Source organism: Eptatretus burgeri, chromosome 5 (assembly GCF_056783735.1).
Source record: "Eptatretus burgeri isolate ZD-2024b chromosome 5, Ebu_testis_v1, whole genome shotgun sequence".
Taxonomy (NCBI): Eukaryota; Metazoa; Chordata; class Myxini; order Myxiniformes; family Myxinidae; genus Eptatretus; species Eptatretus burgeri.
In genome coordinates this window covers 74,602,856-74,626,097 of record NC_140965.1, presented here as the reverse complement: position 1 = coordinate 74,626,097, position 23,242 = coordinate 74,602,856, and the positions used below count along the sequence as shown (strand labels likewise).

The following is a 23,242-nucleotide window of genomic DNA, read 5'->3' as shown; positions in this document are numbered from 1 at the left end:
TTATGAATGTATCATGTACTACTCCAAGACGATTTGACCGAGGAAGCTGAAACTTTCAGGCATTAATGAGGGCACCCTGAAGTTGTGCGTGTGCACGTTTCATTCGATTCCAACAACTTTTGGAAAAAAAATTTTTTTCGCCAATATTGGCATTTTCTTCCTTTGGGTCGAGGGTAGGTGCAATTGGAATTATCTGAGCTATTATCACCACAATGTATTGTTGCAGGCCGGAGGTCCGCTGGCGAGAACGACCACTAGGTGGGGAAAGTTACATCGATTCCCACCGGACTCTATGGAATTGTAGGCCGTCCCTCTCGGATAACTCCGTGAGGCGGCGGGTCGCTTAACCGACCGTGGACGGCAATACCTCCACCACGTAGCGTAGGGTCTTTTGGTCTAGAACCAATTTACCTAATTAACCACGCGGTGTTATCTACCGGGGAACCACGCCCTCGGCACGTCTTGCTCAAACCGGGTCACTCGACCAACTGCAGTAGAGTTCCAACTACTGACTACCAACTCCAGTTCGGGCGCAGTTGAGCGGAACTGCCAAAGCCGTGTCGGCTAGGATCAGCAGATTAACGGGAATAAAGACCCGGCTAAAACTCAGATCCGAACCATGCTGGACCAATGTAAGAAAGGACGGAAACGAACTGGGAACATTTCTACAATCATTTATTTATAATAAACGAGGAAATTTATGTGGCACAGAAACAGGTTTATTGGGGTGTTATGCAGAGAAAAGAAAGAAGATGTAGTGTGACAATTTACAGCAACTTACAAAAGAAGACAGAGCAGACTTACGTGGGAATACACAGGCAAGATTTACAATGATCGAAAACAAATATACAGTTTCTACTTATTAGACTGGCGCCACACACTCAGACACACACTCAGACAAAATAAACCCAGTTGAAGGCAAAGGACTTTTGCAGCCAGGGAGGGAGGCGGGCTGAGGTCGCAGTTCTTTCGAGTACCTGAGTCTCAGGGAAAGGAATTCTCCGTGGTGCAGCACCTGCCAACAGTCGTGCAGTCAGGTCCACAGCCACCCGTGTGGAGTTTGGGTCCATGGAGGAGCTCGAGTGGGCCGGCACCAGTAGTCGGGGCGAGACGTGAGCGGAGCCAAGCAGCGGGAACCCCTTCGTTTTCCAACCAACTCCGGCCTCCAAGCATACAACGAACGACCCCCAAATAACTGAATGAACGACCCCCAAAGAACTCGACTGAGGATGGTGTCGTGGTTTATAGACCTCCCTCAGCGGGGAGGGGCCTTGGTGAAGCTGACGTCACTGTCCACCTGGATTGGACCTCCATGGGTCCGTCCTTTCTGAGCAGGGTTTCGGCCATACCTGGAAGCCCGCCCACTCCACGCATGTGGACTTGTCAAGAAAGAGTTGGAGTGTTTGGAGAAGCCGAATAGGAACTGCGGACATGAAGATTCTGTCTCGGGAAAATGAGTCTCCAGAGACAACAGGTGGACCGTGGTACGTTGTTGCCAGCGAACCGAAGGCTGCAAGCGCTCGGGTACCATGGATTGCAATGGAGGATGGGATATAAAGATTTATTACCCTAACTAAAAAATAACATCGCAACGCACCCCTTCAATTTCCCACTACACACAAGGAGGGGTTCTGTCTACACATATACTTAACGGCATAACTGACTTGGGACACCTGTATGTTGTATGCGTACGGTTCCTAGAACCGTAACAGTATTATATATATATATGCATATAAGCAGTGCGCTTGTTTTTACGTCATGTACGCAAACTGAGTTAATTTAATTTTCGGGAGCGATCGAGGTCGCGGTCAATTGCCTATACATTGCCCAAATAAAGAGATGTGTCAGAGGAATGCGTTGCATGCTTGGAACAGGATCGCCCAGAGGGTGGACACACTGCTATGGTATTAATCATAAAGATAATAACATGATCCCCCTGGCGGCTCCTGGAGGTAGCGGTTGCTTCTATTATATATAAAAAAGGAAAAACTTACCACTCTTCTTTTGAGGTAATTTTCTATTTCAATTGTGGTTGCTACAATCAAAATATAGACCAATTGCTGCACCGTAGTCCCAAGAAGGAAGCCAGATATAAACACACACACACACACACACACACACACACACACACACACACACACACACACACACACACACACACACACACACACACACACACGTTACTTGACTGATTTCCCAGCTGGGCACTGTTTTTCAGAGGTTTCGATCCTTTCAGCCCAGAACCTCTCCAAATTGTAGACCCACAACCTCAAAGTTGTGTCCAGACAGTCAGTCAACACAGTAATACAACAACAGGCATTTTTAAGGCCATTTTCCCCGCTCGAGTGGGGGTTAGCCTTGTGGGCCTTATGACAATTTTCTCCTCTTTACCCTATTTTATTTTCTGCATCTTCCCATGTTAACCCCCTCACCCATATTTATTCTTCTACCACCTTTAGCCAAGTCTTTTCGGTTTTCCCCGTCCTCTACTTCCTTCTATATTCATTTCCATCACTCTTCTTACCCAGTCACTTTCATCCTTCCTCAACACATGACCCAACCATGTCTACCCGTTTCTCTTCACAACATCCATCACAGACTCTATTCCCATCATCTTATGCATTTCATCATTTGTTTTCCTCTCTCTCTCTCTCTCAACGATATTCTGCACATCCACCGAACCATTCTCATTTCCACCCTTTCCAGCCTTCGTTTCTCCTCTACGTTCATTACCTATGTCTCGCTCTCATAAATCATAGCACTTCTCACACATGTAGCTTACACCTTTCTCTTCAACTTCAACGACACTCCCCTCCTCGTTAGCACACTACTCAGTTCCTCAAACTTCTTCCATGCACATTTCACTCTAGCAACCGTTGCCGAGTCTGAGCCACCTTCTCCATTCAGCATCTCCCCTAGGTAGCAAAATGTTTTCACACCTTTCAACTACATGCCATCTCCAAGATCCAACTCAACATTTCCTCCATCTGCAACTCCCTTGATGTGCACCTTACACTTGAATGTAGCTGCCACACTGGTTAATGACTCTCTCACACCACTACATTTTCAATAAACCCACTCAGCACACATTGAACTTTGAATGGAGTACACTCCAACCCCCTTCTTGCACACAGCACACGGCCACTTCCCAGTCCTTTCCATCTAACCACATGCTTTACCACTTGCCATCACCTTCGTCTTTCCGACATTCACCTTCAAATCTTTTGCCTCCATACATTCCTTCCACTTGTTCATCTTCTCTTCAGTCCATTGCTACTCTGCAAAGAACACCAAATCATCTGCATACAACGAATCCCATGGTAAACCCTCCTTTACGCTCCGAGCCAGCACCTCCATCACAACTACAAATAGTAGTGGACTTGGTACCGACCTCTGGTACACTCCCACCTTCACCTCAAACTCACCACTGTTCCCATCCTTCGTCCTTACAGCTGTGTGTGCTCTCTCGTACATTGCTATTACTACTCTGATCAACCATTCCTCCACTCCTAACTTCCTCAATGCCCATGTCATTACTTCGCGTGGAACCCTATCAAATGCTTTCTCCAGATCAACAAACCCAAGAAATAACTTCTTCCTCTTCTCCATGTACTTCTCCTGCAACTGCCTTAAAATAAAAATCGCATCTGTCATTCCTCTTCCTGGCATAAATCCAAACTGCATTTCGTCAATCTTTACCTTCTTCCTTTTCCTCTTTTCCAACACCCTTTCCAATACCTTCATTCCATGCTCCAGTAACTTTATCGTTCTTTACGAGCCACAGTCCAGAGGGTCACCTTTTCCCTTGTACAAAAAGACAAGGGGACTTGGTTCCCAATCCAATGGAATGCGGCCTTCTTTCGCTACCAGACGACAAATCTCTGTCATTCTCTTCACATCCCAACTTCCTGCTGCCTTCAACATATCTCCCGTCGACCCTTCCGCTTTTCTACTCTTCATTACTTTTACGCTTCCTCGACTTCCTTCTCAGTTATCTTCTCTGCCGGTCCTAAAATTGGGTTGCTCTCTATGTTGCCATCCCATTCATTCTTTACATTCAACATTTTAACATGCTGCACTGCGTATCTTTAGCAACCAGCAATAAATTATTTTAATGCAAACAGCTCGGTTATTTAATGACAGTTTGAATATTTGAATGACAGTTTGCGTCTATGGTTCGATGGAGGTGCTGTGTAATGGATGTCGACAAGGTAAAGTGTTTATCGCTTAATATATTATCATATAAAGAGGTGTATGATTAAACTTATTCATACGTAGTAATACTTTAAATGAAAGTAATAATTAAACAAGCCGGTAGGCGACGAGGGATTCGCTAGGATCGAAGCGCTGGATACAATGCTTTTCGTTTTGACCGATCCACCGACGAAGATTCATTGCCAAGACGTATTGGTTCACATACAATTGTTCCTCTGCCTGGCAAGATTTTTCCTCTTGCGTATTTTGCCAACTGGCACTCCTCATAAAAAAATGACGGTAAATAGACACGCTATTTTTGAAGGACTACCATTTGAAAATTAATCGGTTTGCTGGTTTGTGCTGTGGAGCCTCGCGTTGCAGACACACACACACACACACACACACACACACACACACACACACACACACACACACACACACACACACACACACACACACACACACGGAAAACCCGATAAACTTCTCTCAATGCTCTTGTTTGACCACACCTCCTGAGCCACATAATATTTTTCATAAATCACGCCCACTTTCCATAAGCCACGCCCACTTTCCTACGCCACTCCCACTTTTCATCAACCACGTCCACTTTCCCTAAGCTCCGCCCACTTTCCGAAGCCCCTCATAAAAAATGACGGAAAATAAACACCCGATTTTTGAAGGACTACCATTTGAAAAATAAAACCTCAATCAAAAATCGGCTCGAGTAAAATTTTCTCAATATCTCGAAGTGTTTAATTCCGAAGTCTCGTTTCTCTACATTCAAAACTGAAGGACAAGTATTGAAAATACTGTACGCGGTTTTCCGGCCGCTGCACAGCAACGGGTGGTTGCTAGGCAACGAACTTCAAACGTGCACATTCCCAGCACATATTGCACATGTTGGCCAAGTTTCATCGAAATCGGTTCGCTGGTTCGTGCTGTGGAGCCTCACGTTGCAGACACACATACATACACATACACACACACATATACACACACACACACACACACACACACACACACACACACACACACACACACACACGGAAAATCCGACAATAAGGGATATCTCGCACATATAGCAAATTCAATAAGTTTTAATAAGGATATTGCATTGCTGTGTTGACTGACTGTCTGGACACAACTTTGAGGTTGTAGGTCCATTGATGTTGAGTTATCTACTGATGTGGACCTGCGACTGGGGTTGTGGATCCGCCTTTTGGAGAGAATTCTGAGCTAAAAGAATTGAAACCTCCATGAAAAACAGTGCCCAGCTGATGATCCGGGCAGTTGGGAAATCAGTAAATTGCTTACAAGTTTAGGTTATAACTTCAAATCCAATACCTTTTATAAGTACTTACTAGTACATAATATATCCGTGTTTGTGTGTTTAAATGTATGTATGTGGGTGGATGTATATATATGTATGTTTGTGCATGTATCGTTTTGTCTGGGTTCCTTCTTGGGACTATGGTGCAGTAATTGGTCTTTATTAGATCCTCGTGGAGGATCTCTAAGTCTTACTCACGTTGTTGTTCTTGTGGACTTTTTTTGTTTCACAGCCTACAGTTTTCATCGAAACTTCCTGAAACTTGGCATATATATGTAAAAATACCCTGCACAGACAGTAACCATCTCCGATTTTGGAAATTCTTCCTTGAAAAAAACGTTGACATCATAATATCGCCGCTAATGGAAATTGCCGATACCATTATCTCCGAAACTAGGCAAGCTGTTTGAATTTTCTTTGCGGGAATCAAGCCGGGCATTAGCACAGATAATTTTTCGCAAACCTGATGCATCACAATGATGTCATATTCGTTTTTATGACGTCATCATTAAGAGGACGAGGATCCTAGCTCATTTGAGCTTGTTTTGATTTATAATATATTTTATATATAATATTTTTATTTTATTTCTATCTAAATACCTCCATTATTTAATACCATCTATAAATATATATAATATATATATATATATATATATATATATATATATATATATATATATATATATAATCAAAAATATTAATTAATTAGTATTATATTAAATACAATGCATTCTTGTTTTACTATTACTATTATTTGTTTTTTTTGTATATGTCGTTGAGGCTTGTATGAGAGCTCACACACAATGTACAACAAGGAGGAGGAGGAGAGGAGATTGGGACCATACTCTGCGCAGAGCATTGGTGCTGCCTAAGCAGTCTCCTTGGCTATTGGGCACAATCCTGAACGGGTCGCCACTCCGACACAGTATACCAGCATGCTGGCACTCATTTTGCCGACCTCGGAAGGATGACAGGCCGAGTTAACCCCACCTGGTATTAATTCAACAGCTGACCCGGATTTGAACTCAAGACCCAAGGATCCAAAGCCTGCCACCCTAACCATTACGCCAACACCAGGCTTACAACAAGGAGAGCGTGAGACAAGAGGGGTGGGGGAGGGAAGGAAAAAACAATGTGGAATATAAACATTAGGAGATCTGTGGAAGGGAGAGGGATGGGGTGGGGAACATGGGGTATACATGATGGACACTCCAGGGACTTTCAGGAAGGAAAGCAGAGGATATGAAAGAGGTGAGTTTGGGGTGGATTAGTGGGGATAGAAAAGTTCATGGTTTTGGATGGGGGGAAGATAAGAGGTGGTGGTGAACAGCTGTTTTGAAGACCTGGAGGGAAGAATATGATTGAAGAGAGTGTGGGAGTTTATTTCAAAGGTGGGGAAAAAGAGGAATGAAAGAGTGAATTTGAGCAGTGATTCGTGATTTTGGTAGTTTTACCTGAAGGGGGTTGCTGGCGGACCTTGAACGCCCTGCGGAAATATCTGAGTGACATGTCTCAGACAGAGCATGGAGGGGAGGGGGTGAGGTTGGAGAGGAGACGGTAGAAGACAGAAAGACCACCGACCTGCCTGCAGTGAGAGACCCAAAGACTCAGCCTCATCGCAGGTGATTCCAATGATCCGAAATGCCTTGATTTCCGCAGCGTGAAGCCGAGAAATGTGAGAGGTGGAAGCACCAGCCCAGAGGGGAGAGCAGTACTCCATCAGGCTGCGGACGAAAGCTTTGTATGTGCTCAGGAGCTCAGGTGTGCCAAGGAAGGACTTTGCACAATGGAGGATTCCCAGTCAGTGACTGGCTTTGGTGGCCAGCTTGGAAATGTGGCTTTCCCAGGAAAGATCATGGCAGATAGTGAGACCCAGAACCTTGACTGAAAGGACCTCTTCCAGAGGATTGTTGAGAAAGTAGATCGGGGGGTTGTTTACACGAAAAACCATCAAACTTAAATGAAAGGTGACTATGGAGTCTTAAGACGTTCTCACAAGACCTGATCAAACAGTCAGTCAAATATCCTCTGTTTAACCATGATGGAAAAAACCTTCTCAGCACATTCTACAAAATCATCCTTTGCTGAACAAATCCTTGCAAATCTAAGTAGCTGAGATGAAAAGACATTGTAACCCGTTTTAATTGGTACGTTGCTACCTGGAAAGGTGTCCAAAACGACAGGGAAACTTAAATCATCACCTTTATGATATACACTTGCACTGAAGCTATTCTGTCCAACTCTAACCAACACATCCAGATATGGAGCAACTGTACAATCATTACCACTCCTGTTTGCAATCAGGCGATCTGGATAAATCTTGTAAAGCTGCCTCTCAAATAAATTACAGTTAACCACACAAATATCATCTATATAACGACATGTATGAGATAATATTTTAGCTAATCCTAATTGTTCCTCCTTCATCAGTTTCTGGATAAATGAAAATAAGAAAAATGCTTGCTTGTTCGGGGGCTGCAATAACACACACACACACACACACACACACACACACACACACACACACACACACACACACACACACACACACACACACACACACACACACACACACACACACACACACACACAGCTTTTTGTTAGTGTGTGTGTGTGTATGTGTATATATATATATATATATATATATATATATATATATATATATATATATATATATATATATATATATATATATATATATATATGTATATACTTCAACAAGTGTTTGGGGATTTGTTTGTCCAACAGTGGTTTAGGAACACATAGTAATCAGAGTTGAAAATGGGGTTTGCAGAGAAGGTTTTAGAGAAAAAAAATAAAGAATTCCTAGCCCCCAGGGTTCTAGGGGGGAGGGGAGAGGGGAGCACCCCACTACTCTCAATGTGAATGTGTATCATATATTGCCACTCTCAGTGTGATGGATATTACAAGTCTTAATAAAATACCCCAATTATCTGCATCAAAACCATACACATAATAGAAGTGGGAGAATTGTCATACTAAATATATTATTTGTATGTTTCTTTGTTTTACTTCTATGCACTCCTGTACCGCTGGACAGAATGACTTTAAAAATGGTGCTTGTACTCGCAGGGTGCACGGGAAGGTTTTAGGGGTTGAAGAAAATTGGTGGTCCTGGGGGTTCAGGGTAGGGGGGAGGACCATAATTCTCTCTTTGTAAATATGCATGATTATAGTGCCATCTGGTGGTAGCCAGATGGCACCAATCCTGTGGCTTCATTGGAGGATCTGCACGAGATCTCATGACTTTTAACAACCCTGTAAAGTTTTCATTTTATCGTTTAAGCAGTCTCTCAGAAAATAATGTAAAAATGTGGTGGAATAATAACAACAACATTATAAACCTCAGCAAGAACAACAAACGTCCTTCCATTGTTTTGTTTTTAAAGCCTAATAACAAATGCAAACGTTCTGCATATCCAGATTTCAAACAGTTGTTGGTGCGTCGTATTCAGGTGATGTCTTGAATTACAATATAATTACTTTGTTGTTTTCTCATTTTAAAACTAATAATAAATTCTAAAAGAAGGGTTTTTAATCAATGTTTACACTTTATCAATATTAATATATTTTTCAGGGTTGCCTATAATGTTTGTAATTTCAAATAAATGGTACTTTGGACAAAAAGTAAGTGTTGGCCTACATTCAAGTAGATTATCAATACAATTGGACAATCACATCTAGTTTTCGCAGGTTTTTAATTTTATTTCGCGAGAAAGCTTTTGCTCAATTTGATTGTCTGGCTCAATTAATTTTGCTGCCAAAGCATCCACAAAAAACAGCAAAAATATTTGCTTTTGATAAACTAGTGGGCCCGTTGGTCCGATGGACCTAATATTCATTGGCCTTCACAGCCTTGTTGCATACCCGCCTGCTGTACTGCTTCAGCATTAGCTTGCCTTTCACTCAGCCCAGATGTGCTTGGGGCCAGTGTGGCGATTATATGTTCATTATTGTTATTGCCATATGATACTACTATAATTATTATTATTGTAAATATTATTCGTGATAATTAATATATGCTTTGTTGCAATGTTATCATTGTTTTTATTTTATATTTTGTAATTAGAATGCCATGTCGTGATAGAAGGACGTATTAAGCTGCTTTTTATACCTTAACATGGCGTGCGTTTAAAAAAAAAAAGGGATTTCCAACGGATTTCTTTGTCGTATAATCAAGTCTTAAAAGGACTACAGCATTGACAGTTTTTGGGACTTTTGGGTCCTTGGGAACTTTTTGGGCTTTTTGGGTTTTCAGGGACTTTTGGGTCCTTGGGAACTTTGAGCCTTTTGGGTCATCGGGGGCTTTTGGGGACTTTTGGGTCCTTGGGTACTTTTGTGACTTTGGGATCCTCAGGGACTTTTGGGTCTTCAGGGACTTTTGGGTCCTCGGGAATTTTTTGGTCCTTGGGAACCTTTTGGGACTTTTGGGTCCTCGGGAATTTTTTGGGACTTTTGGGTCCTCGGGAACTTTTTGGACTTTTGGGAACTTAAAGGGTCTTCAAAGTTCGAAGTGGTCTCAGCAGTCAAAAGGGTCAAAAGGTACATTCCAATAGTGTGTTGTTAATTAATAGACAAAAAGTATGACACACACACACACACACACACACACACACACACACACACACACACACACACACACACACACACACACACACACACACTTATAGAAGTTAAGCACAAAACCAAGTTATGCTGGAATCTTCACTACATTTGTCCAATCGGTGGACAGTCTTCATCTACCAGCATGTGAGTGGTACATAATCCAAAGCACTGCTTAAGCAACAGGTTTGAATGGAGATTAAACTGAGAAAAAAAACAACAAAAAAATGCTCCAACTTTTCAATTCATTTAATTATTTTTACCTTCACCATCTGCGATGGATGGAGGTTATGTTTTTCACCACTGTCTGTTTGTTACTTGCTGAAATAATATTGCCATGTATGTTGGTCTTGTAGTGTCTGTCTGTCTGTTTGTCGCATGATTTTTGTCCACAGTTTTCAAGCAATCGTTTTGAATTTTTTTTTCTGCATGTAGATGACCGGCCAAGGACAGCAACACATCTTTGGTCAGGATCCGGATGTGGATAGTAGAATTTTTTTTTTTTAAGTGATTCTTCACCATTGAGAGATGGGACCAAAAAGCATATTTCAAAAAGTTGTGGACATATTCAGACGAAACTCGGTGGACAGGTTGGGTGTGCAACAAGGAAGAATGGATTCGATTTCTGTGAAGGTGCAAATCCGGATCTGGATACGAGAATTTTGTAATTTTTAAGTAATTCTTTGCCATTGAGAGAAAGGTCCAAAAACTATATATAGCATAATATCTCAAAAAGGTGCTGATATGATGGATTCAGACAAAACTTGGTGGATGAGTTGGGTAGGTGGTAAAAACAAGCCAATTTGATTTTGGTGGTCTGGATTCAGATCTGGCTTATCAGTGGGATACAAAATTTATATTATTCAGCCTCATGGAGGTATGCGCTCTTCCCTGTGCCATGCCATTCTAGTTGAAAACAGTTTTGCATATTTTCCTCCTCTTTTTTTTTTTTTTTTAATATATATATATTTTTTAACTGCATACGCAGCTGGCGGTGCACTGTTTTACAGGCATGCATGACCTGCTGGCTTTTATGGAGAACAGTACTTGTAAAACTTGCAATTATCACATTGTCATTTGAACCGACATTTTGACCAGGTGCAGAAGTGAAGTGTGATGACTGATTAGCATATTTATTCTCATCAAACGGGGTCTGTCGAATTTTTGTGATATCCATAGCAGTTTTGCTTGAGATTAATTCTCTGAACTGTTAGAGGAGCAGAGATAATCTTTAGAGATGGTGTATAATTTTATTGTGGCATTTATACGAATACAAATCATTTTTTTCAAATTCTTGCTGGTACATCTGTCGAATAGAATATTGATTCCAGCTAAACGCAACTACTGTGCAGTTCCCAGCCTTCTCTCAACCCCTCGGAAGTGTTTGAACATTCTGGCGCACAAGCATTGAGGAAAATTGAATTCCATCTTGATTCTCAACTAATGCAGGAAGGACATGTGGAGAGGAAGCAGGAAGACAGGCCAGGTATTGTGCAGTACAGACTTCATGGCGTTCTTACACAGTAATTTTGACAATTCTGGATCAACACCTAGTTGATGTGATAGCCCAAATACTTCATAAAGTGGAGCTACCCTCTTTTTTTTTTTCTTTCTCTTTTTTTTTCCCCTCCACTTCTTTTTTTCTTCTTGTGGTTTGGTCATCATCAGAAACTATGCTCTTCCTTTACAGTACAACTTCCACGGGCCATTAGAGCTGAAGACAAAGAAGAATCAACAGGATTTGGAAAGATTTACCCAGTGCCTGAAGTGCCTTTGGAAGAAAAGGGAGACGAAGATGAAGAGGATGACATGCCACGTGAATTCATATCAAGAAAAGAGTTATCAAAACATCGTCTTTCAAAAGAAGGTAGGTTTTTCACACAAGAGCCTGTCTTAAGCTTGTTACCCTCATCGAAGAATTTGGAGAGGGTATTATTGTATTTGGGTGTGTTTGTAACTTGCAAAATTGAGGATTTTTCGAGTATATTGGTTTGTCGATTTTGTTATTCTCTGTTTATTCTGGCCTACAGGTCACAATTTTAAACCGATCTTCACGAAACTTCACCACTTGTGGAGTTTGGCATCAGAAAGAAGCCTATTGTGTTTGATGTCAAAAGGTCAACATTTCTAAAATGTTATTTCTAAAATCCTCAATTTTCATCCGATTGACTTGAAATTTGAAGAGGATATATATTTCAGGTCACTGAATTCAACGAGCCAATTATTTTTGAAGTCAACATGGACCAAAAGGCCAACATAGACCAATGGTCAACAATAAGGTGGTATTTCTAAAATCCTCAATATTCATTTTCATCCTATTCACTTGAAATTTGAAGAGGATTTATATTTCAGGTTACTGAATTATTAAATCCTCAATTTTCATCCGATTGACTTCAAATTTGAAGAGGATTTATATTTGAGGTCACTGAATTCAACTATCCAATTATTTTGCAGTTCCACTAAGGCCAAAAGGTCAATAGAGGCTGAGTTTCCAAAATTGTCAATTTTCATCTGATTCACTTGAAATTTTTAGAGGAGTTGCATATTTGGTCATTGAATTGAACCACCAATTATTTTTGAGGTCAAATTTGTTTTTATGGATTTTGCAAGTATCATGCTCTACACAGCGCCTTCTTGTTTGTCTGTCTGTTTGTCTGTCTGTTTGTTTGTCCACACAGAACTTTCGTGTTTTTCTCCGTAACCGCTTGTTGGATTGAGACAAATTTTCACCATTGGTGCGACTACTCTTGTAGAATGTTTTAATGCTAAATATGACGTCATAGGTCACGTGGTGTGGCAGCCATATTGGAAAAACGGAAAAACGTTGGACCTCTGTGTCTGAAACCGCACCAAGGAGAAAATTGAAATTTGGCAAATGGGGCAAGCACTACTCATGTGGAATGAGTGATTTTTTTATGACGTCACAAGGGCACCGATGACGTTATTATGACGTTACTTATTATTACTTATTTATTTCCTCCAGAATTATTTCACTGTTATTGTGTAATAGCTAAGTTGAAAGTATGGTTGAGCCTTTGAGGTATCTTACGCTTGCTACAGTTTCCTAGCTGGGGATAAAATTTGATGTAGGGGATGGGGGAAAGAAGGAATAATTTGTTTTGGCACACCGTCAAAAAGGAATTTTGAATTGTGGAGCATGCTTCATTATAGAGAGAATGTTGAACTTGCTATTGTATGTAGAAAGGTGGTTCAAAGTTTACATGAACTTTTTTATTGTCAGATATGTAAAAATAATAGTTCAGCACTGAAATTTTGTGCAGTGATTTTTATTTTTTTTATTTTTTTTGTGCAATGAAATTTTATGCAATTAACTGGACTATGTGATGGAATAGCTAGAGCGTCCACTCCGAGTCTGGGAGGTTGGCGGTTAAATCCCACGACGGGTTATGCAAAGACTTTAAAAATGGTATGTGCTGCTTCCTTGTTTGACGTTCAACATTTAAAAGGTGAAGAGCATAGACAATCCTCATAGGGTGGCATCCATGGGGAGGAGGAAATTCCTCCTTAAGAAATGCCCCGCTGAGTGTGGTGAGAAAGGCTACGCCATTGTTGTCTTGTCACTGGGACCGAGTATCCCTGGAGGTGTGTGTTCATGCGTGCGTGCGTTCGTGCATGCGTGCACTTGTTTATGTATGCAATTTGTATAATATGTCACGTAAAATATGTGTATTATGACATATCACTGTGTGTATATATAATACTAGCAGGGTGTGCTTACACATTGTGTAAGCATACGAACCATGTCCCCCATCGTCTCGAGTCGCTCACCTGCATTTGATTTTTAATTGAATTCTTTTTTATTTTATTTCCATTTACGGGTGATTTTTTCCTGGTGTATCGACTTCGATGTCTGTCAACACACAAAATTACCTTGCTTCCCCATTGTCTCGAGTCACTCACCTGCATTTTTTTCCCCATTTGTTTATATAATTATTTATGGATGTCAGATGATTCTGTGACCCCCCCCCCGGTGTACTGGTTGTGATGTCCATCGGCATGCAAAATTTCAGCTTTCTATGTCACCCGGAAGGTCCCGATCTTTAATATCAGTCAGTCAGTGGTTAGAAAGACTTTTATATATTACATGTTTGCTTTGTCACGTATAATATGTGTATGGTCACTTATCAATATGTGTTCATATAATATGTATACAAATCACAATCATCAGTGACCAGGCACGGAGTGGAGACCAACCACCATTAAAGAAACACGATGGCTCAGCCATCATCTGGGAAGCAGATTGTAATCGTATTTTAGGAAATTAATTATTTAATGGGTTCCTGAGATCTAAGAATGAGGCTAGTCGGAAATGTGGAGGAGAAATTAATAGACGGTTAGCGTTGGGGAGAACAGCAATGTCAGGATTGATAAAGATCTGGAAAGACAAAGATGTGACGATACAAACCAAGAGGAGGCTGGTGAATACTCTGGTATTTCCAACTGGCATGTATGGATGTGAGTCATGGACAGCAAAAAAGACAACAGTAAAACGATTTACCGTTTTTTGAATTTGGTGTTTGAGATTAATGTTAATTCCATGGACTGCAAGAAAAACAAACAAATCGATGCGTGAAGAAATTAGACCACCATGCACATTTGAAGCACTGATGCTAAAACAGAAACTGTCATACTTTAAACACATCATGTGTGCAGAACAAGAAAGTTCTGGAGAAATCAACCATGCTGAGTACGGTTGAGGAAATAAGAGGAAGAGGCAGAGGCAGACCTTGTATGTGCAGGGTGGATGGGGTAAAGGCTGCAACCAAGCTTTCTTGGCCAGAGCTTCAGGAAGCAGTGCAGGATATGGATGTTTGGAGAAATCCGATCATGAATATCACCAGAAGTTGGCCATGGTGACAGAACTAGATAACTTGGTAATTGTTTAACCCATGAGCAATTGAGTCTGTGGAAAACAATGCATCGTACTACAGTGACTTCTGCGAGGAAGTGCGACAAGCAATGTGTCGATAATCTTTTTGGTTAGCCTGGTGCTGGTTTAATGGTTAAGGTGGCCCGGCTTTAAGATATTAGGGTCTTGGTGTTTGAGCCCTTGCTGTGCCGTAAAAGAACACCATGTGGGTTGACTCAGCCTGTCATCCTTCTGAGGTCGGCAAAATCAGCACCCGCTTGCTGGTAACGGGGCATTGCATCAGCGGCACAGCTGCGCCCCCAGAAAATGATGCAGTCAATCATCCACAGGCTGCATACAAATAAATAAATAAATCTGGTATGCTGTACTAGTGCGTGATTTGACTCAACGAAAATGCTCACCCTCACACTGCAAATGTTTTTCACAGACAAATGTGACCACAACTATTCGAGTATAGATGTTTGGGGGAGTTGTAATTTATTCCCCATACAGTCCTGGATTGTCAGCTTGTGGTTTTCATCTCTTTGGACCACTCAAAGAACATCTGGGTGACATTAAGTTTACAAACGATGAAGACTTCAAAGCATGTTTCTTGAAATGGCTGCCTTCCCAAAATATTTCTGCGCGTAATGGCACTGAAGCACAACCACATAATATTGGGACAAGTGTGTTTGTGTAGAAGGAAGTGAAACTTACATAAATAAGTGAAATTTCATAAACCTCTGAGTCTTTTGATTTCTATCAAATAAATAGTCCACATCTTCAACGAAACTACCCTTGTGTATTCATATCACAAATTGAATGTTTTTTTTTTTTAATCAAGATCCATCATACCAGCTTTTGGGAAGAATTGATTGCTGAGCCTTGACACCTCTGCAGGATTTTTTTTTCCCCAGAAAGCTGGATGAGTAATCTGTGATTGTCCAAGATGGGAGACATGTCAGTCATCTATAACACAATAAAAGAGTTGGAGAACTTTCTCAGCTTGCCCAAAGGGCTGAGATCTTGCAGCTGCACTTACTGCAAAAACTCCTGATGATGTGGGCTGTTAGGCAAGGCCCCAAGGATCGTAGAGGGGCGCGTTCTACCCAAACCAACGTCCCTGCTAGTGAGTGCACTTTGAACCTTGTGGGAGTGCCTCGTGTGAACATGGCAGGCTTGGTGATTCATTTAATGGATGTCTGCAATTGGAAAGACCATGCTGTGAGTCATTACCAAGTAACAGTAAACAACTCTTCGACAAAGAACATCTTCGTGACGTCACAATACACAAAGCTTGTGTCAGCTACTATTTAGGTAGGAGCGAGATGCATCAGGTAGACTTCCCTGAGGGAGACACCCTATCTAGTTTGGATGCTTCTTAACAGCGATGGGAGGGTCCTCTCTGTTGATTGTTGATGTACAAGTTAATTTTAAAATAAACTTTTAACAAAATTATATTTACCGTTAATCATGTTGGCCAGGGGAGTAGGAATTGAAATCGCTGTTATCAATGTATTTTTTGTTTGCTTCGCGGGCCACAAGATAAAATGCACTAGATTTTTGTATCTATTGCTAAAAGGAGAAGTGCATTCGTGCATGTGCGTGGCCATTGACAGGAAATGGTAGGGACTAAACACGTTTCATCCACAGCTATTTCTCGTATTTTCTCTCTTTTTGTGAGTCTGATTAGCATCCAGGAACACAACAATTATGGTTGACCACCTTGGAATTGCCACTCATCTATCTATAATTCCAGCAATCTCTATGTGTGTGCGTGTGTGTCTGTCTGTCTGTCTGTGTCTGTGTGTGTGACCGCTGTTTCTCGCCAACCACTGGTCCGATCTAATTGAAACTTGCCAGCTATATTGCTGGGGACCTGAGTATGTGCCTTTTCAAGGTTTGATATTAATCGGAAAAGTGCTTCCCAAGTTATGGCCATTTATTTACCAAACCAATGACAGGACACGTTGCTGCGTAGGCGTGGCCATTGGGGAAGAGATCCTCAGCCACGTTCCCCATTATAGGTTACAACGTACGGACTTCCGGATAGTGATGACTTACTGTATTCTAATAATTTCTCGATTTCTTATGCGCATTTATAGATAAACACAATGCCCCAATCCAGTCGTCGTTTACGAGTGAAGGAACGGCCTGTGTGGTTGTTTGAAAGTTTTTTTTTTTGCACGCTCGTACGGGCACGTGAGAGCGAAGGAACGGCCTGTGTGGTTTTTGTTTCTGGCACGTGGTTTGAAATTTTTTTTTTTTTTTTTTTTTTTTTGCACGTACGGCCATGCACGTACGGGCACACGAGAGCGAAGGAACGGCCTGTGTGGTTGTTGTTTCTGGCACGCGGTTTGAAAGTTTTTTTTTTCCACGTATGGCCACGCATGTACAGGCACGTACTAGTTCATTTAAATGCTGAAAGTTGTGTTTAAGAGACTATTTGACGTAAAGATGTCACGCAAGCAATGGCAGGTTTAAAGTTCCCGCACTCGCAGAAGCGAGCCATAACTACACACACACACACACACACACACACACACACACACACACACACACACACACACACACACACACACACACACACACACACACACACACACAGCATTTGTGCGAAAGGTCTAGTCAGCAATCATACATCGTTTTGAAAGTCATGTATTAGCTCGAGCATCTGTATTAAGCAGTTTGATATTCCTTGTGTTATAATGAGTATTAAATTGTGCACACATAATTGACGATACTTTTCTGTACCTTTGACACTCTGCTGCAGAAATGATAAAGTTGCCCGTTTTCAAGAAATATGAACCAGGAGAACCAACATGTCGTCTTTATGTGAAGAATTTGTCAAAGCAAACGGAGGATAAGGTAATGAGAAACATTTCATTGTTTGTTTTTTCTTTGTTTGTTTGTTTGTTTGTTTGTTTGTTTGTTTGTGGAGCAGAAGCCTGAAAACACACCTATATGAAGTTAGAAGACGATTGTTATTGGGTGTGCATTTTTAATTACACAATCACTGGTGTAGTTGGTTATCAGCCAAAATAGCTTGAGAACAAAAAAATATCATTGCATGCATGTATAGGAGCTGCTTATGAAATCTAAGGCACTTGCAACAACATTTTTTGTCAATGAAGGCTCAGGCCTGAGTGATTTCAACTGAGTCAATTCTTTTTTATTTTCACAAGTCTCTTTATTCATTATAATTCTTGCTTTTTATTATTTTTTATTTCTTTTACTCTATTCCTCTCTTTCATTATCCATCTCTCTAAGGAGAAGTGACTACTTGCAGAAATTTTTCTGTAAGGCTCACTTGGCTGCGCCTGGATGGGTTTGAGGGTAGTGGAGTCACGGCTGAAACCCGAATCCTATCCAGGTTCCTCCTAATGACTCCATCTTTGCTCTTTACTTCTCCGGGAACCTTCTTGGTCTTCTGTTTCATTACAATCATTGATCATACACCTTGGGGCTCAGGGAGTCGGTGGAAGTGAGGCACAGAAGCCAAAGTTAAGAAAGATTGGAAGTAAAGGGGAGTAGGTTGGGGTTAGGGACGGGCTGCGCAAAAGACCACGAGAACTTATCTGATTTGAGAAGAAAAGCCTTGCTTGTACAAAAGACATGAAAGTTATGTGGAGACTTCAAAGTTTTTGTTTTTTTAAATGCAGTATTAAATGAGATTGACAAAGTCTAAAAAAAATTATATTGTTGGGGATATGACTATGGCCGCAACTTAGTAAGTGGAATTGAGGATGAGAAAAGCTTTCCAAGAGCAATCGGAGCAGACAGTTGATTATTTTAAAAGATTAATTTTATATCAATACCAAGAAGTTATAAAATTGACATCTTAAACTTTGCTCGGGTTAGTAGGCATGGTTGAAGTCTACATGTGCTTGTGCTTTACTGTCTGCACATTTTCCTCATTTTTCCCACCCTTGGCCCTTTTAATACCACAATGCCCAATGCTTTTTCTCGTCTGCCTCTTTACCGATCCTTGTCCCTTCTCCTCCATGTCTGTGTTTTATTTATTTATTATTATTTTTAAACATGATGCTTTCGTTATTGTCATTGGATGAAATAAACAGCACATTGATAGAGATATGCTCCGCTATGGGAAACAAGGAAAGGCTAATGTTTCGGGCGTTAATCCGTTATTGGAAAAAAAGAAAAGGGTTAATGCCCAAATTGTGAGCTCCTTGCTTGCCACGACGGTCCGGACCTCAATCAACGTCCTGTTGATTTCATCCATTGGTGTTGCACCTGTCCATTGTTATACCTGTAAACCTGTCCACCTTCATCAGCAAGACTGGTTCATCATATTAAAGTTATTGTTAGGCTATTTTTTGATTTGTTGGCTGGCTTTTACATGACCCACACACTGTATTTGAGTGTCATGGAGCGTCTTCATTTCTCCTGCTGGAATACATAAGAGTGTGTTAGTGCTGGGATGTATAAAAAGCCCTATTCCATATGACTTTCTTTGTTGAGCTTTGTAATGACCATCTCTCGTGATAAAAGCATGGACACTTAGTACTATGCAATTGCTGATTAATCCCATTTAAAACTCGAATGGCACTCTTCGACGTCGCAACATCAACAGATATACCTCCGCCCACATTATTACTTGTACCAAGTTTTATTTAAATCCTTGAACCCAGATTCAAAATGTTAAATAGTTCTGGCTGCCACACCATGCGTCCGATCAGGTTGAAATTTAAAACACATATTCCTCATGACTATTAGATCATAATTGTAATGTTTCACTTTGATTGATGAAGTAGTTCAAAAGAAAGATTCATTTTTTTAAAGATTTTTGTTCAATCCAATATGACTACCAGACCATGTGGCCTATTAATTATTCGTGAATACCCCGTTATCCCCAAGGCTTGGGGAATATTTGGGTGAAGTTTCCCCTCAATCTGTCAAGCCCTTCTGGAGAAGATTTTTGAAGGCTTTTGTGTTAAAAAAAAAAAAAAAGAATTTAAAATGCCTGCCGAACCATGTGACCGATCACGTCATCAATTTTTTCCCCCCATACAATTTAGGCTGAGATCATCCTCAAAAATGTTCATAGTGGTCGGATAAAGCGTTTCAACATATGCAATCATAAGGTCGTAACAAAGCCACCAATGACAACAAAAAATCACACTTGTGTCCCATGGGGGGAGTACTTGACATGTGCCAAGTTTAATTGTTTTTCCATGGAGCGGTTTCGGAGATACAGAGGTCCAAAGCTTTTCCTTTTTTTCCAACATGGCTGCCACACCATGTGACCTATGATGTCATAATTATCAGTAAAACATTCTACATGAGTAGTCGTACTTACGGTGAAAATTTTGTGCCAATCAGATGTGCAGTTGCAGAGAAAACTGAGAAAATTAGCACAGCCAGATGTATGGACGGACTGACAACCCAAAAACATAATGCCTCCGGCGACTTTGTCAACGGAGGCATAAAAACCCAAATCTTTGCAATCGTCAAATAAGATGCATTTTTATTGTAAATTTGGATCCATTACTCTTAAGCGTCATTAATTTTAATAGGTCTTCACAACCAAATTTGTATGGATCCTTTTCACATAAATATTGAATTTTCAGTTCAAATGATCACTTTCACAGTAAAACACAAACTTTTATAAAATAAGGGCATTTTTTTTTTTGCATGGTCCATTTTTTGTTGAACAAACTATCATTTAAAGTATTTTCATGCTATTTTAAATAAATATAAATACTTGCCTTTGTGTGTGCAGGACTTGAAGTACATATTTGGAAGATATGTGGATTTTTCATTGGATGTGGAAAGAAACATGTGAGCATTGCCTTATTGTTATACAAACGCTTGTACCGGTCTATTGGTACTCTTCATAATATTAGGATGTTCACCTTCAAATCGTGCCTTCATAGGTTTGACATCCGGCTGATGAAAGAAGGACGGATGAAAGGCCAAGCGTTTGTGGGCCTTCCCAGTGAGCGGGTAGCCGAGAAGGCTTTGCGCGATGTTTGCGGTTTTGTCCTACATGGAAAGCCCCTGGTTATTGTATCCTTGTTTCAAGTTTTGCATTGATATTTTCATATCCACGATTTCAAGTCGGCTGTTTTCCTGCCGTTTCATTAACAGGAATTTGTGTCATGCTCAGTAATGGCTAGGTAGCCTGGTGTTGGCTTCGTGGTTATGGTAACAGCTTGGGATCCTAGGGTCCTGAGTTCAAGCCCCATTGGTCGCTGAATTAATACACCAGGGGGTTGACTCAGCCTGTCATCCTTCCGAGGTCGGTGAAATGAGTACCAGTGTGTACTGGCAGAGGGGCACTGCATCAGCGACACAGTCGCGCTCCCAAGAAATGATAGCTACCCTGACAGCTAAGCTGCCATATGCAAGAAGAAGAAGAAGATAGCTCGGTGTCCATTTTAATGTTGCTACACCAAGTGAATGTTTGTCACAATATGCTTAAAAAATAAATTTGTGCATTAAAAAAAATTAAGTGCTGGGTATCAAAATGCATACGCACACCACATTCCACACATTCCTTAACTTGATTCGTGCAGCAATTTGCAAGGTCTGCTCGGCCCAAAGAAGATGCCAAAGGTAGCAAGCGGAGAAGAGATTGATTATCCAGGTATACATTAATTTACATTCGCCTTTTTTTTTTAACCATTGTAATCACCATCTTATTTTAACAATTTAAGAAATTTGATACAACTGCAAACAATTACCTTGCTCTTCCATGAGTCTATATTTTGGACATGAAAAAGTTTATTGAGAGAGCAGGCCCCAGCTGCTCCTATGGTTGGCAGTGAGTGCCCCGTAAGCAATGGGGGAAAGAGCGGCACTTGTATATGTGGAAGAATTGTATGCTCAGCCAGTGGGTCGCCCAGATAGCTCAGATGGCAGAGCACTGGTACAGTTTGCCAGACGACCTGGGTTTGATTCCCGGTCTGGGCCTGTAATTTTTCCACATATATTTATTGTGTTCTATCCTGCTCATTTATAATTCTGATTATGAAAAAGCTGTTTACATACTAAGACTACCCGACTAAGATCAGGCTTTCTTTGGCCATGATCCTTCCCTGACTGCTGCGTGGCTGTGAAGCATGGATCCCCCTCCAACTACACCAACAATTGTTGGAGCCTTTCGCCTGAGATGCCTACAAACTCATTTGGGTGGGACAAAATGAGCAGCTTGCATGTCCTTACCAACACCATCCAGAACATCTTGAGCAAGTTTCAACGCAGCTGCCGACTGATTGGGTTTGGTCATGTGTGCCACATGCCCACTATAGAATGCCCAAGCAACAACTACTCTTCATCTGTATGAAAGGAGGAAAGATGAGGCTAAGGTATGAACTGAAATCGTGGTGGAAGGATGTGGCAAGTAAGAACCTGAAGTCCAATGGGTTTTGGACTGACTTGTTAGATACCTGCCAAGATCGAGGTGGTACTTATAAAGGCTGTGGCCAACCATATTGCCACTTCTGCTTTACAGCATAAAATGACCTAGAATAGCAGTGCTCACAGAGACTCAGGCAAAGAGAGACTGTCTCCGAGTAGTCAAAGATGTGAGTTAATGGAAGCAGCCCCAGCAAGTAGCATCATGGCAGATGGTAAGGACATGGCTCTGAGGATCCAATGTTAGAATTCAGATACCTTTTGTGGCAGAAAGCTTTTGGCATTGCTCATCGGCTTACCACACCCCAAAATTTGAAAACAACTATCCTTTCAGCTTGATCACTTCGTACTTTAGGCCCTGTGAGCAATTGTCATAGCATGGTTACTTCTATGTAACACATGACCTATATTATACAGATGGTCGCATGAATGGGTGCGAACACTGCAAAAAGTCACCATCATTGGTGATGAAAAGATTGTCTGTGTGTGTTAAAGTCGCTTTCACAAGCCACAATTTTAACCTATAAGTTAACAGAAACAGAGCTAATCAAATGTAAAACCTCAAACAGTTTGTTTATTGACATTTCAAATGTGTGGTGCAGTATGCTGATGAAGATAAAGAAGTGTCATATGTGGATGAATGCACATAGGAGTGGGACTATAAACCCAGATAAAGCTAACTCACTTGGCCACTACTCACTCACATAAATTGGCCACTACTCACTCATCACTTTACTTGTGGATACTGCAAAAAAAAAAAAAAATACAATCTCCAGAGTTGAAACTGTTGAATAGATGAGAGGTAATGGCAGGAAAGAGAATGGAATGTAAGATTACATTTT

The 23,242-nt window shown here is 41.0% G+C and overlaps 1 protein-coding gene and 1 pseudogene across 3 annotated transcripts in view; one reads left to right on the top strand and one right to left on the bottom strand.

Annotated features, from left to right (window-relative positions):
- Positions 1–23,242, top strand: part of RNPC3 (RNA binding region (RNP1, RRM) containing 3) — a 65,326-nt gene that overhangs the window by 30,808 nt on the left and 11,276 nt on the right. For 2 of the 3 annotated variants that reach the window (XM_085882439.1, XM_085882440.1), the window contains exons 10-16: positions 11,503–11,636; positions 11,841–12,017; positions 17,794–17,888; positions 20,764–20,822; positions 20,918–21,050; positions 21,560–21,630; positions 22,105–23,169. In XM_085882439.1, coding sequence (XP_085738565.1) covers positions 11,503–11,636; positions 11,841–12,017; positions 17,794–17,888; positions 20,764–20,822; positions 20,918–21,050; positions 21,560–21,622 — 661 coding nt within the window. In that variant the 3' untranslated portion in view covers positions 21,623–21,630; positions 22,105–23,169. Of the gene's footprint in view, positions 1–11,502; positions 11,637–11,840; positions 12,018–17,793; positions 17,889–20,763; positions 20,823–20,917; positions 21,051–21,559; positions 21,631–22,104; positions 23,170–23,242 lie in introns of those variants that run through there. The other variant, XM_085882441.1, reaches the window with a different exon arrangement.
- Positions 2,353–3,744, bottom strand: LOC147026711 (uncharacterized; annotated as a pseudogene).